The 12787-nt window shown below is 44.5% G+C and overlaps 1 protein-coding gene across 1 annotated transcript; it reads left to right on the top strand.

The window, feature by feature from the left end:
• The first annotated feature begins 492 nt into the window (after positions 1 to 492).
• Positions 493 to 12386, top strand: ACBD7 (acyl-CoA binding domain containing 7). Its single transcript, XM_029588812.1, has 4 exons — positions 493 to 649; positions 5945 to 6062; positions 12081 to 12143; positions 12243 to 12386. The coding sequence occupies exons 1-4, from the start codon at positions 524 to 526 to the stop codon at positions 12317 to 12319; spliced, it is 384 nt and encodes a 127-aa protein (XP_029444672.1). The 5' UTR covers positions 493 to 523; the 3' UTR covers positions 12320 to 12386.
• The last annotated feature ends 401 nt before the right edge of the window (positions 12387 to 12787 follow it).

Here is a 12787-nt window from a genome sequence, read left to right as displayed (position 1 = left end):
GAACACATTGAAATTACCCAGTTTCATAAAGTCAGAAAATGATTTTATCTTTATAAAGTGAAATAAAAAGTATATTCATGTCTAACCATATGGGACAGAATTTTCTAATTCTTGCCGTAGAATCTACTTCTGAGCTGTTGCAGGTGGATCAGTGCCCGAAAGCAATTTAGAATCCTTTTTCATTTCCCCATTGTCACCGGAAACCAGTGGAGTGTGGTGCTAAGTAAGCAGTACCCTTGCGCCACGAGGCAGAAATAATCTCAAGGAATGCAAATTTTGAAAACGGGATACGGGCATAAGTCAAAGTGCACACCTCCGCAGTCGAATGTAAAAAAATACCCCCCCCCCCCCCCCCCCCCCAAAAAAAAAAAAAACAAAACACTGCACACTAAGCTGTGATGCTTCACTGCTTACTGCTCCGTGCAATGCGGGCGGAGCGGGCCAGGCTCAGAGGACGGGCGGTTTGCAAGCGCCAGCCGCCGCCGCTGCAGGTTGACGTCACAGGCAGCATCGACCTATCACAATGCCCGTGCCCTGCGTCATCCTGCCTATAAACAGGAGCGCGAGGGGCCGCGCGCCATGGTCCTGGAGCCGGCGGTGGACTACTGAGGTTGGGATCTGTGCTACAGCTGTAACCATGTCCGTGCAGGTAACGCACCGCCCAAGGGCATGGAGATGGAGAAGGGGCGGTGGCTCTTCTGGCGCCAGAGTGCCGGAGATTAATTGGTGCGATTCACAATCGGAAGCGGGATTTAAGACTTTCGCTTGATAAATCTGTCTGCCTTCTTTCTTCTTGAGCGGTTTACTGAATGAGCGAGCTGAGATGAGAAAATCTAACGGGCCCCGTCTTACAACTAATAGAAGCCAATTTTGGATCAAGATTCCAAAGTGTGTAGATGAGTTAACTTTGTTAACTTTTTATATTTGCCTATCTGTCAAATAATGTGATAGTTATTTTTAATGTACTTATAAGTAGGTTAGGGAAACTCTATTATTTGTTGCATAATAGAAAAATACCATCCTGAGACGAACACAAGAAAATGAAGAAATCGCATCCTAAAAAGTACTTAATATATAGTCGTGATTAAGATATCTGGTTCGCCAGTTCTAGCGCAGAATTATTTTTTTTTTTGGCGGCGGGGGGTTTGGAGCCTGGCAGTGCCTCTGCAGTTACCATCAAGCCATTGTCCAGAAGTAAAGCAGGATAGCAATTGCCAGATGTCTTGGTAGTGATTAAACAGAACATCGGTTTAATCACTACCAAGACATCTGGCAATGTTTTACTCTAAAATACAAAGAGAAAGTGAGCTGCAAGGTACTAAAAATCCTGCACTTCACTATGCATTGCTCATGCTGCTGTAACCAGAAGCAACAGATTCTTAATCTCCTAGGTGCCGATCACAGTTGGGGGAAGGAGGGAGAACAGGAGAAATATCTGTTCTTCCTGGATGGGAAAATTGCGGGCGTTCTCCTGCCAAAGCACAGATGGTGCTGCTCTCTCAGCATCTCTCTCAGGGTCCTCACCCTAGATAGATGTAGCTGCAATTCGACAGGAGTCTTGGTAACATAGGAAGAGATCCTTCTACCACATTTCATCCACATCGATCCTTGGTAGATGCGAACAGGTGAACAGACATGCCATAAGGAAGAGACACTAGGCTGACACCATGCCACTAAAATCGTCTTTTGAGCTCTTTGGTTAACAGGGAGATGCGACACTAAGGAATGTGGGAAATAGAAATTTCTGAAACTATTGTAAAAAAAAATAAATAATAATAATAATAATAAAAACTAAAATGCCATTTTATATGCAATATTCTTTTGTCCTCAACCTGTGTTTTTTTGAGTTGATTCTGTTGTGGTTGCAGTGCTGAATTCATTTGGTAAAAATGCCAGTAAAATTGTTACACCATAAAAATTGTTATAAATCATGCTTTTTAAAGTGATGTGCAGAAAGGATAACTCTTAGGGGTAGATTTTAAAACGTGCACGTGCAGACATGGATGTAGGTATTTTATAACTGTTCCTGCACGTGCATGTGGTGGTAGGTCGGGACGAGCACAGGTTGGGGAAATTTAAAAAGCTGAGTGGTGATGTAAGGGCTTCCCCAGTTCCCTCCCAGTCCACTCCAATCAAGGAGCAGTCCAAGGGTCCATCAAGCCCAGCATCCTGTTTCCAACAGAGGCCAAACCAGGCCACAAGAACCTGGCAATTACCCAAACACTCAGGTCAATCCAGTAAAGTGTGGCCGCGTTTACCCTGCTCCTAACCCACTTCCTACTCACTTTCCGGCCGCGTTAGCCCTTCCTGCGATCCACAATCCCCTTTAACCTACTCTTACCGCATCCTTAAATCGCCGGGTAACCCCTTCCGCACGCGGCATGCATATTACATGCAAACGATCGGATTAGCTATTCCCTACCATCCAGTAACGCGCGCCCCGACTATCGCTTTTTTACCCTGCCGTTTTGCCGCGCCTACCCTTACCCCTGCGTTAGAGGAAGGGGTAAGGGTAGGTGGCAAACTTTCCCCCAACCCCCGCTCACCTGCCCTGGCCACGTCAATGGATGCTGGTCTCCGGGGCAGCCCCAGTCCTCTCCCCCCTCCTCCCGAAGCAACGAAAGCGGAAAAAAATCTAAAAATCAAAAAGCGCAAAAAAAAAAAAAAAGTAGCAACGACGTGGACGGTCGGGTTGGCCAGTCCTCTCTCCCCTCCTCCCGAAGCAAGGCTGCTTTACTTTACTGGATTGACCTGACACGCTTTGAAGCTTTCCCATATTTTTTCTTCCAGCACTTTGCCTGTTTTCTTTTGGGGGACTCTTTTTCACCACTTCAATTCCCTGCTCCCCCCAGCAGCTAAGGCTGGGGGGAGCAACGTCTAACTTTTTTTTTTTCGCAGCCGCTCGTGATTGCCAGTCCTCTCTCCCCTCCTCCCGAAGCAGGAGAGGAGAGAGGACTGGCAGTGTAAAGCAACGACTTATTTTCGCAGCCCCCCTCCGAAGACGGACATCGGCTCCCCTGCCTCCCGGAGGTGAAGATGGATGCCTGCACGGGCGAAAGCGGCCCCTGTGCGTGCAATTGGGCCGCTCAAGGCGTGACGTCACGTCTTGAGCGTGTCATCCATCTTTGCCGGGAGGCAAAGATGTCCCCTGCCTCCCGGCAAAGATGTCATCCATCTTTGCCGGGAGGCAGGGGAGCCGATGTCCGTCTTCGGAGGGGGGCTGCGAAAAAAAAAGTTAGTCGTTGCTTTACACATGGGACTGTGAGGAGGAGGGAGGAGGCCTTAGCTGCTGGGGGGAGCAGGGAATTGAAGTGGTGAAAACGAGAGTCCCCCAAAAGAAAACAGGCAAAGTGCTGGAAAGTGGAGGGAGGGGAAGAAAAAATACGGGAAAGCTTCAAAGCGTGTCAGGTCAATCCAGTAAAGTAAAGCAGCCTTGCTTCGGGCGGAGGGGAGAGAGGACTGGCCATCCCGACCGTCCACTTCGTTGCTACTTTTTTTTTTTTTTTCGCTTTTTGATTTTTAGATTTTTTCCGCTTTCGTTGCTTCGGGAGGAGGGGGGAGAGGACTGGGGCTGCCCCGGAGACTAGCACCCATTGACGCGGCCAGGGCAGGTGAGCGAAGGAGAAGCGTCCACTTCCTGGTACCTGTCATTTCAAATGTCATTTGAAATGACATTTGAAATGACAGGTACCAGCGTGTCCGTGAAGCATTAGGCCCGCGCAACCCATTTTACTGTATAGAGCGCTATACAGCGCCTATACAGTAACCTGGGTGTGCGGGCCTAACTCTTCACGGACGCTTCTTAGACGCAGCTTGCATTTGCAAGCTATTTACATACAGGATCGAGCGGTAGGTGAGCCGGACTGTGCGTGCGGCAACCGCGGGTGCGCCCGGCACTAACGCAGCTCTCCCTACCGCTCCTTACCGGATTGACCTGACTAAGAAGATCCCATGCTACTGAGGCAATTAATAGCAGTGGCTATTCCCTAAGTAAACTTGATTAATAGCAGTTATTGGACTTCTCCTCCAAGGACTTATCCAAACCTTTTTTGAACCCAGCTACACTAAATGCACTAACCACCTCCTCTGGCAACAAATTCCAGAGCTTTATTGTGCATTGAGTGAAAGAATTTTCTCCGATTAGTCTTAAATGTGCTACTTGCTAACTTCATGGAATGCCCCCTAGTCCTTCTATTATTCGAAAGTGTAAATAACCAATTCACATCTTCTCATTCAAGACCTTTCATGACCTTAAAGACCTCTATCATATCCCCCCCCCCCCCCCTCAGCCATCTCTTTTCCAAGCTGAACAGCCCTAACTTCTTCAGCCTTTCCTCATAGGGGAGCTGTTCCATCCCCTTTATAATTTTGGTAGCCCTTCTCTGTACCTTCTCCATCGCAACTATATCTTTTTTGAGATGCGGGACCAGAATTGTACACAGTATTCAAGGTGCGGTCTCACCATGGAGCGATATCGCTCCATGGTGAGACCGCACCTTGATATAGAGGCATTATGACATTTTCTGTTTTATTCACCATTCCCTTCCTAATAATTTCTAACACTGTTTGCTTTTTTGACTGCTGCAGCACACTGAGCCGACTATTTCACTGATATCTAGATCTTGTTTCTGGTTGGTAGCTCCTAATATGGAACCTAACATCGTGTAACTACAGCAAAGGTTATTTTTGCCTATGCAAGGGTTATTTTTCCCCTTCTTAGCTATCATAATTTTTATTATTTACCTTGCTGCTCCTTCAGAGCAGCAGTACACTCTGTACACCAGGGGCTGCCAGCATGCGCTTCCCTGGGACAGTGGCTAATGGCACTGTCCCGGCCTGCCCCCTTCAGACAGGCTGGCACTTTAGCGTATAGCGGGGGATGTGGCCTTTTTAAAATTGAGGCTTTAGGTTCTGGTGCTGGTTTGAAGTATCTCTGCTCAGATTACATTTTTGGCCTAGTGGCAGGATACCATATATTTTACCGCTATTTTTCCTGTTTGCCCCCGGAGTAAACAGTTTTTCCTTCTCTTTCTTTTGTGGGAAATCTAATTTTCTCATCTATAGGAAGTATGCATCTCTGATATCACTGTATTTTGTACAGTACAGGAGGAAATACATTTGTTTCTATTTCTGAAGTGTTACACTGCATACAAAGTCCCCAGTTCAATTTTTGCCGGTATAATTCTGTTTCTAGTTTGTGGTTTCTTATTCTGTATTTGGCTAGGGTCTGTTTTGTTCTAGTGCACATTTCAGTATTTGTATTGGCACCTATTTGTAGACAGTACTGTATTATTGCTGATTTATTTCTGGATGTTAGTGCTGTTTTGGTGCATCAACTTTGCTTACATATGTATTGCATTTTGCAGGATTTTGGGTTACATTAGAGTGCTTGCTAGTGGAGTTTGTATCAACATTACTAAGATGACATCAGAATTTGAATCCTTTTTATACAGTGAATCCTTCTGCTCTATACCCTTCTATTAGGGGCATTGCTGTGGATAGAGTATTTGTTTACAGAACTGAAAGGGCAAGCTTTCTGTGGCGTTCTGTTAGATCTACTATTTGTTCAAGTTACAAGAAGGGGACACTTCCAGAAAATGAGCTCATACAAATTGTTCTGTGCCCTGAGGTATTGTCCCAGTACGTTACTTAGTAAAGCAAATATTCCAGCAAGCTGACAACTCCATGGATTCAGGCCGTCTTGGCCTGGGTTGCCTTTTTCTTGTACCGATGCAGACATGCCCACTCTTGGGAGTCTTCCCAAGCACATAGGGGAGAAGGGTGGAGGAATGAGACGAGGGAGAAAATTTGATTTTTTGTTTGATGTGGCCTAAGCTTCAATGTCTAAAAATGGGTCAAGCCTGGCACATTGGCTTTCCTAAATGGTTGTGCATAATGTTGAAACAATGTACATTTAATAGTTATTGTTTTCCCTTTTGATCAGGCTGACTTTCAGAAGGCTGCAGATGATATCAGGAAGTTAAAAGAAAAACCAACTGATGAAGAAATGAAGGAACTGTATTCACTTTACAAACAGGCAATGGTTGGCGACATCAATATAGGTGTGTGGTAATGCTGACAAGAATCTGAAAGGATTTTGGCGAGATGATCCAGATTATATTTTGAATTGATGGTCACATCACGCTGGCGGTGGGGAGGACAATTATTTTCAAAAAGATTATGCATATAGTGACTGTGTCTGGTTGAGAATTGTCCTCTCTCTCACTGCAGCTGTTTGTGCACTGTGCCATGAAATTACAGACCCTTCTATCAGTAATTTGCTAACAGACATTAAAATCCAGCTATGGTGCTTGAAGACTGGAGGGTGGCCAAACGTAATGGCAGTTTTTAAAAAAAAAAAAAAAGGTTCCAGGGTGATCCAGGAAATTACAAACCGGCACAGACATCAGTGCCCAAAAAATGGTAGAAACTATCATAAAGAACAAAATTGCTGAATCTATAGCTAGTCGTAGCTTAATGGGACAAAGCCAACATGGATTTAGTTAAGGGAAGTCTTGCCTCACCAATCTGCTATATTTTGTTTTGGAAATCATGGATACAGGTGAGGCAGTTGCTATATAGTGTATCTGGATTTTTAGAAAGTTGGACAAAGTTCCTCATGAGAGACTTCTGAGGAAATTGCATAGGATAGGAGGCAATATTCTATTGAAAAGTGAGAACTTGCAGCGGCAAGAATTTTGACAAATACCAATCGGAGAGAGCATATCTCTCCCATTCTAAAAGATCTCCACTGGCTCCCAGTAAACTTCCGGATCCTTCATAAATCTCTCACAATCATTCATAAAAATATCCACCATCAGACCCCTCTTGATCTGCTTCATCCTCTCGGACTGCACTCCACGGCCAGGCCTTTAAGGGATGCCTACAAGGGATCCTTACACGTTCCTCCAATCAAATTAGTGCACCACTCAAATATCAGAGACTGATCATTCTCTACCGCAGGCCCTTCCATTTGGAACGCCATGCCTCCGGACCTCAGACTGGAGACCTGTCTAATAACTTTTAAAAAGAAACTAAAGACATGGCTGTTCAGCCAAGCCTTCCCCACTACAAACCCCATTGCCTGATCAAGAATTGTTCCATCACCCACTTATGTAAACAAATTTTTCCATATTTCTCATGCATAGTATCTATTAACGAGGTTGGCTCCTTGCCCCCCTCTTTTGTATATAGTATTTATTTATGTTTTCGTTCACCCCCCTCTTTATTTCTTACTCCAGGTTAAGGCATCCTTGTTATAATGTAACTTTTATGCTCCTTTATCTCTTGTTGATTGGTTAATTATATTTTCTGCTTAGTTCATTGTAAACCGAGTTGATTTGATTTGTATCAAGAAAGTCTGTATATAAAAGCCTTTAATAATAATAACTAGTTAAAAGAGAGAAAACAGAGTAGGGCTAAATGGGCATTGCTTTTTAAATGATGGGAATGAGGGAGGTGATCAAATCTGCTTATAAAAAATTATTCAAAGTTGTTAAATCACAAGAGGATTGCAAGAAGACCTTATAAAACCGGGAGACTGGAGACACAAATGACAATGCCATTTAATAAAAAAAACCAAAAAGAAAAGTGGGGTGGAACAGGTAAATGTAAATCAGTTTACTCTTTCAAAATGTACAAAGTACAAAGATAGAGAGGACATGCAATTAAGTTACTAGTTAATCCATTTAAGATAAATAGAAAATGTTCTTACTCAATGCATAATTAAGCTTTGGCATTTGATGCCAGAGGGTGTGGCAAAAGTTGTTAGTGGAGCTGGGTTTAAAAAAGGCTTGGACAAAGTCCTGAAGAAAAGTCATAAACCATCAAGTTGGAGTTGGAGCATGGAGTCAATAAGACTCCATGCTGCTTATCCCTGGGATAAGCAGCATGGAGTCTTATTGACCTTTTGGGATCCTGCTCGGTACTTGTGACCTCCATTGGCCACTGTTGAAAATAGACTCAGTTTGGCAAATCTTATGTGCATCGTACTTTTAGCTGTATTGAGAGGAGGCGTTCCCAGGGCTGTGTTTAGGTTGGGAAAGCAAGTACATGTAGATTGTATTTTCAAATTATATACTCTTCAGCAAAATTCCATTCTCAAAAAACAAACCAGATGCAAGCAACCTGGCATGCTTTGTACCCATGGGTTGGCGTCTCCTCCTTCTTCTATACTGGAACACCAGCTTTAGTTCCTGGGTGGTGGAGGCATCCAACCCCCCCAGTGTATTTTATTTTTTTTTGACCGTGCTCACATAGGGTTCTCTTTCTCTCACAATTTACACTTCAGCCACTGCAAGGGGAAGCAGGCGAATTGCCTCTCAGCTGCTTTAAGGCACTGCTATCCATGCTCTTGAGAGATTGTGCCTTATATCCTGACAGAGGACTGCTGAACCTCCTGCTCCTCCCACTCCAGCTCAGCTGGGACGGACTCACATTAGCAGTAGTAAAGTGCATTTGTGGAAGCCTAAACTGAAAGAGAAGGCCCCCCCCCCCCCTCCATTAATATTTTAAACTTTGATGGTAAGCTACATGCCCACAAAATAAGAAACAATACTCATTGGGAAATTCTACATACGATATTTTAAAATTCTTCCAAACTTCTGTAGACTTTACTTGTTCAGATAGGGGTAGATTTTAAGAGGCGCGCGAACAGCCTACTTTTGCTTGCGCATCAGACTCAAGCAAAAGTACGCTGGATTTTAGTAGATACGCGCGGAGCCGCGCGTATCCACTAAAATCCTGGATCGGCGCGCGCAAGGCTATCGATTTTGTATAGCCTGCGCGCGCCGAGCCGCGCTGCCTCCCCCCGTTCCCTCCAAGGCCGCTCCGAAATCGGAGCGGCCTCGGAGGGAACTTTCCTTTGCCCTCCCCTCACCTTACCCTCCCTTCCCCTACCTAACCCCCCCACCCGGCCCTGTCTCCACCCCCCCCCTTACCTTTGTCGGGGGATTTACGCCTCCCGGAGGGAGACGTAAATCCCCGCGCGCCAGCGGGCCTGCTGCGCGCCGGGCCGCGACCTGGGGGCGGGTACGGAGGGCGCGGCCACGCCCCCGGGCCGTAGCCACGCCCCGTACCCGCCCCCAAAACGCGGCCGACACGCCCCCGAAACGCCGCGTCGACCGGGCCCGCCCCCCGACACGCCCCCGACACGCCCCCCTCCGAAAACCCCGGGACGTACGCGAGTCCCGGGGTCTGCGCGCGCCGGTAGGCCTATGTAAAATAGGCTTACCGGCGCGCAGGGCCCTGCTCGCCTAAATCCGCCCGGTTTTGGGCGGATTTAGGCGAGCAGGGCGCTGAAAATCCGCCCCATAATGCAATCTAATCACTGACTGAGTAATAACTTATGTTGCAATATTGACATTAATTACTTATTAATATGTAGACATTTCCCATTGTAAGGCCTGTCGACTCCAGATTGCTCACGCCCTCTTCCAGCTCTCTCCCTATGGCTTGAACCTTTTCTCCATGCTGGATCTCTTCTCCTCCGCGGTTGCTACCTCCTCTGCTCACTGCCACCTCAGGTCAGACCCTCTTCCCCTCCACTTCTCAACCCCCCCTGCCCCCCCCCCACTTTTCTCAATGGAGAAAAATGAGTAGTGGGGTGCCCCAGGGATCTGTAGTAGGGCCACTGCTTTCTAACATTTATAAATGATCTAGAGATGGGAATGAGTGGTCAAAGACCCCCCTTCTTTTTCTCTGCCCCCTAAAAGGCTTGAATCCTTCCCCAGATCTTTGCTATCCTCTCAAGTCGATAAAACCTCCTAGCTTTCTCTGTCTGCCCCCACCCCACTTTAACAGGACTCCTTGGCTTTCTCTACCATTCCCTCTTTAACAAGATCCCTAGCACTTTTCTATCTTCCCCCAAGCTCGCTGACTACCTTGCTTATTCAGGCACCACCGGATCCAGACTGCTCCCTTCTTTATTTGGACCATGCAAGTCAAGGCCAACTCTGTAGGCTAATCTTTTCCACATAGACTCTCTCACCGCTCTAGTGGTCCATGTAGGCCATCCCACTACCGCTTTCTCACTTCCATCTTGCACCATTAGTCCTTCCTCCCTTCTGGCCTGTACAGGCCTCTGCTGCTGCTTCCTGGTCTCCACACCTAATTCTGTAATGCAAATGCAGAATTATGTGCCATTTCTGTGCAAGTACAAAATTCCTCCAGAAGTGAAACTAGTATTGAGAGAAAATGTTGCAACTGAAAGTTTACTATATAATTTGTGAGAATTAGGTTTTAAAATCCAAGCTCTCTTACGTCCAGTGGAAAGATGCTAATTTTTCTCCCTGTCAAATTTTGGGAAGCACAGAATTGCAAAACTAATGGGCATTCTGGCGTCATTTATGAAATTGTCAGTCATGGTGATCAAGGAATCTTATGCAAATATTTAGCTGGAGCTTATTTGACTCCTAGTAAATCGTATTTCATTGATGTAGAAATTCCAAAACTTGCTGAAAGGACTGTAACACAATTGATATTTTCCACATATGATGGGATTGTCTTAAAATTCAGAGATATTGGTGGTTGATGCATGAGTATTTGAGATGTTGCACAAATCAGTGTCCTGATGGACCCAAAAATATTCCTGAATTGGTGACCAGAAAATTTCAGTTCTGAATCTGTTCAAAAATTGGTATTTATTGATAGCCGGTAGTTACTTTCTATTAGTTGAAAATCTAAATATATTCTAATAAAGAAAACTGACTGAATAAAGTCTGCACAGTGCAGCTGTGGAAACACATGACATCTCCATACATCAGGCATACAAGAATTATGTCACTGTCTGGTCTTCCTTTTTAATTTCATGGATACTGTTGGAAATAGAGGACGACTTAAAAAAAAAAAATTGTATCGATACCAATTTTGGTAGCACTTATTTTTATTTTAGTTTCTATAAGATTTGCTTTTCTTTGAGCGTTTCTTTACTTGTGTGCTGCAGCAGTCAAAAAAGCAAACAGAATGTTAGGAATTATTAGGAAGGGAATGGTTCATAAAACACAAAATGTCATAATGCCTCTATATCGCTCCATGGTGAGACCGCACCTTGAATACTGTGCACAGTTCTAGTCTCTGCATCTCAAAAAAGATATAGCTGCACTGGAGAAAGTGCAGAGAAGGGCAATCAAAATAAGGGGCATGGAATGGCTGCCCTATGAGGAAAGGCTGAAGAGGTTAAGGCTGTTCAGCTAGGAGAAGAGACGGCTGAGGGGGGATGATAGAGGTCTTTAAGTTCATGAGAGGTCTTGAACAAGTAGATATGAATCTGCTATTTACACTTTCGGAAAATAGAAGGACTAGGGGGCATTCCATGAAGTTAGCAAGTACCACATTTAAGACTAATCGGAGAACATTCTTTTTCACTCAATGCACAATAAAGCTCTGGAATTTGTTGCCAGAGGATGTGGTTAGTGTAGCTGGGTTCAAAAAAGATTTGAATAAGTTCTTGGAGGAGAAGTCCATTAACTGCTATTAATCAAGTTGACTTAGGGAATAGCCTCTGCTATTACTGGCATCAGTAGCATGGGATCTTCTTAGTGTTTGGTTAATTGCCAGGATCTTGTGGCCTGGTTTGGCCTCTGTTGGAAACAGGATGCTGGGCTTGATGGGCCCTTGGTCTGACCCAGCACAACTGTTTCTTATGATGTTATGTTCACTTTTTTTATTGTGTTAATATTCTGAGAATACAGTGCTAGATAGGATGGCTTTGCTTCTGGTTCTATATCACATGTTGGCTGGCCCCAATTTCTAGTTTCTGTTCTTGCTTTTACATTTGTATGCCGAGGTATGGATTTAAAGTAAAATAGCAGCTCTTTTGTCCATGCATAGTATTTGGATTTATAGAATGCTCAGTGGCCATAGATTCATATATTCCTTCCTTGTGTGTCCCTGGGGAACATGCATAATACACATGTTCCATAGAGACTTAAAACAAATAGATGAAACTGAGTGGCCCTAGACAATATTCTTTGGGCCCTTGTAGGCAGAATATATAGATGTGACCTTCTGATATTAAGTGCTATAGTTAATGAAAAACAAAACTAATGATAGAATGATGATTTTTCTTTTATTAAACACAGAATGCCCTGGAATGACAGATTTGAAAGGTAAAGCCAAATGGGATGGCTGGAACTCAAAAAAAGGTATTGTATCAGAACTTCTTGGGCAAGCATTATAAGCGTGCACTACTTTGTGCATTGGCCAGCTGCAATCAGGCTAACTAATATTTTGTTTCTGCACAGGTATGTCAAAAGAAGATGCCATGAAAGCCTATATTGCCCTGTCAAAGCAGATGGTAACAAAGTATGGTGTCTCCTAGAGTTACCACCATTCCAGTAACTGTTTTCAGTTATCCTGCAAAATAAACAGCTGTAGCATGCAACAAACCAGATCTTTTTCTTTCATTTTCTAGCATTTTGTCATTGGGGTGCTATGAGCATCACCATTTTCTAGGAGGTTGCATCATACCTACTACACAGTTTGAGCACACACGTGTTAAATTACATGTTTGTCAGCAAATATAATTTGATTTGAAATTATTTTTTAAATCTTATTCCTTTCAAATTATACATTTAAATAGAGCAAGGGAGCTCCAGGATGGGTAGACCGTACATAATGGTCTCCTGCTCTGGCTCTAACCTTTCTGTTTTTGACTTGGAAAGTTTTGCCTTAACATTGCCTAGTTCCATGGTCAAGAAAAAGGGGAAGACCTCAGAGACCAGGCTACTTGCAGCCATCTGCCCAATGGACCAGTAGTTTGCCCAAACAGCTCTCCTAGCATCTACCT

Source organism: Rhinatrema bivittatum, chromosome 2 (assembly GCF_901001135.1).
Source record: "Rhinatrema bivittatum chromosome 2, aRhiBiv1.1, whole genome shotgun sequence".
In the NCBI taxonomy this organism is placed as follows: domain Eukaryota; kingdom Metazoa; phylum Chordata; class Amphibia; order Gymnophiona; family Rhinatrematidae; genus Rhinatrema; species Rhinatrema bivittatum.
The sequence above is the reverse complement of the archived record's forward strand: the minus strand, read 5'-3'. Positions and strand labels throughout refer to the sequence as shown.

Excerpts from the sequence above, each read along its gene's own strand:
- ACBD7 (XM_029588812.1), top strand. The coding sequence starts at position 524 with ATGCCCGTGCCCTGCGTCATCCTGCCTATAAACAGGAGCGCGAGGGGC. Across the intron at positions 650-5,944 it reads CTGTAACCATGTCCGTGCAG|GCTGACTTTCAGAAGGCTGC; the intron begins GTAACGCACCGC and ends CCTTTTGATCAG. Across the intron at positions 6,063-12,080 it reads GGTTGGCGACATCAATATAG|AATGCCCTGGAATGACAGAT; the intron begins GTGTGTGGTAAT and ends TATTAAACACAG.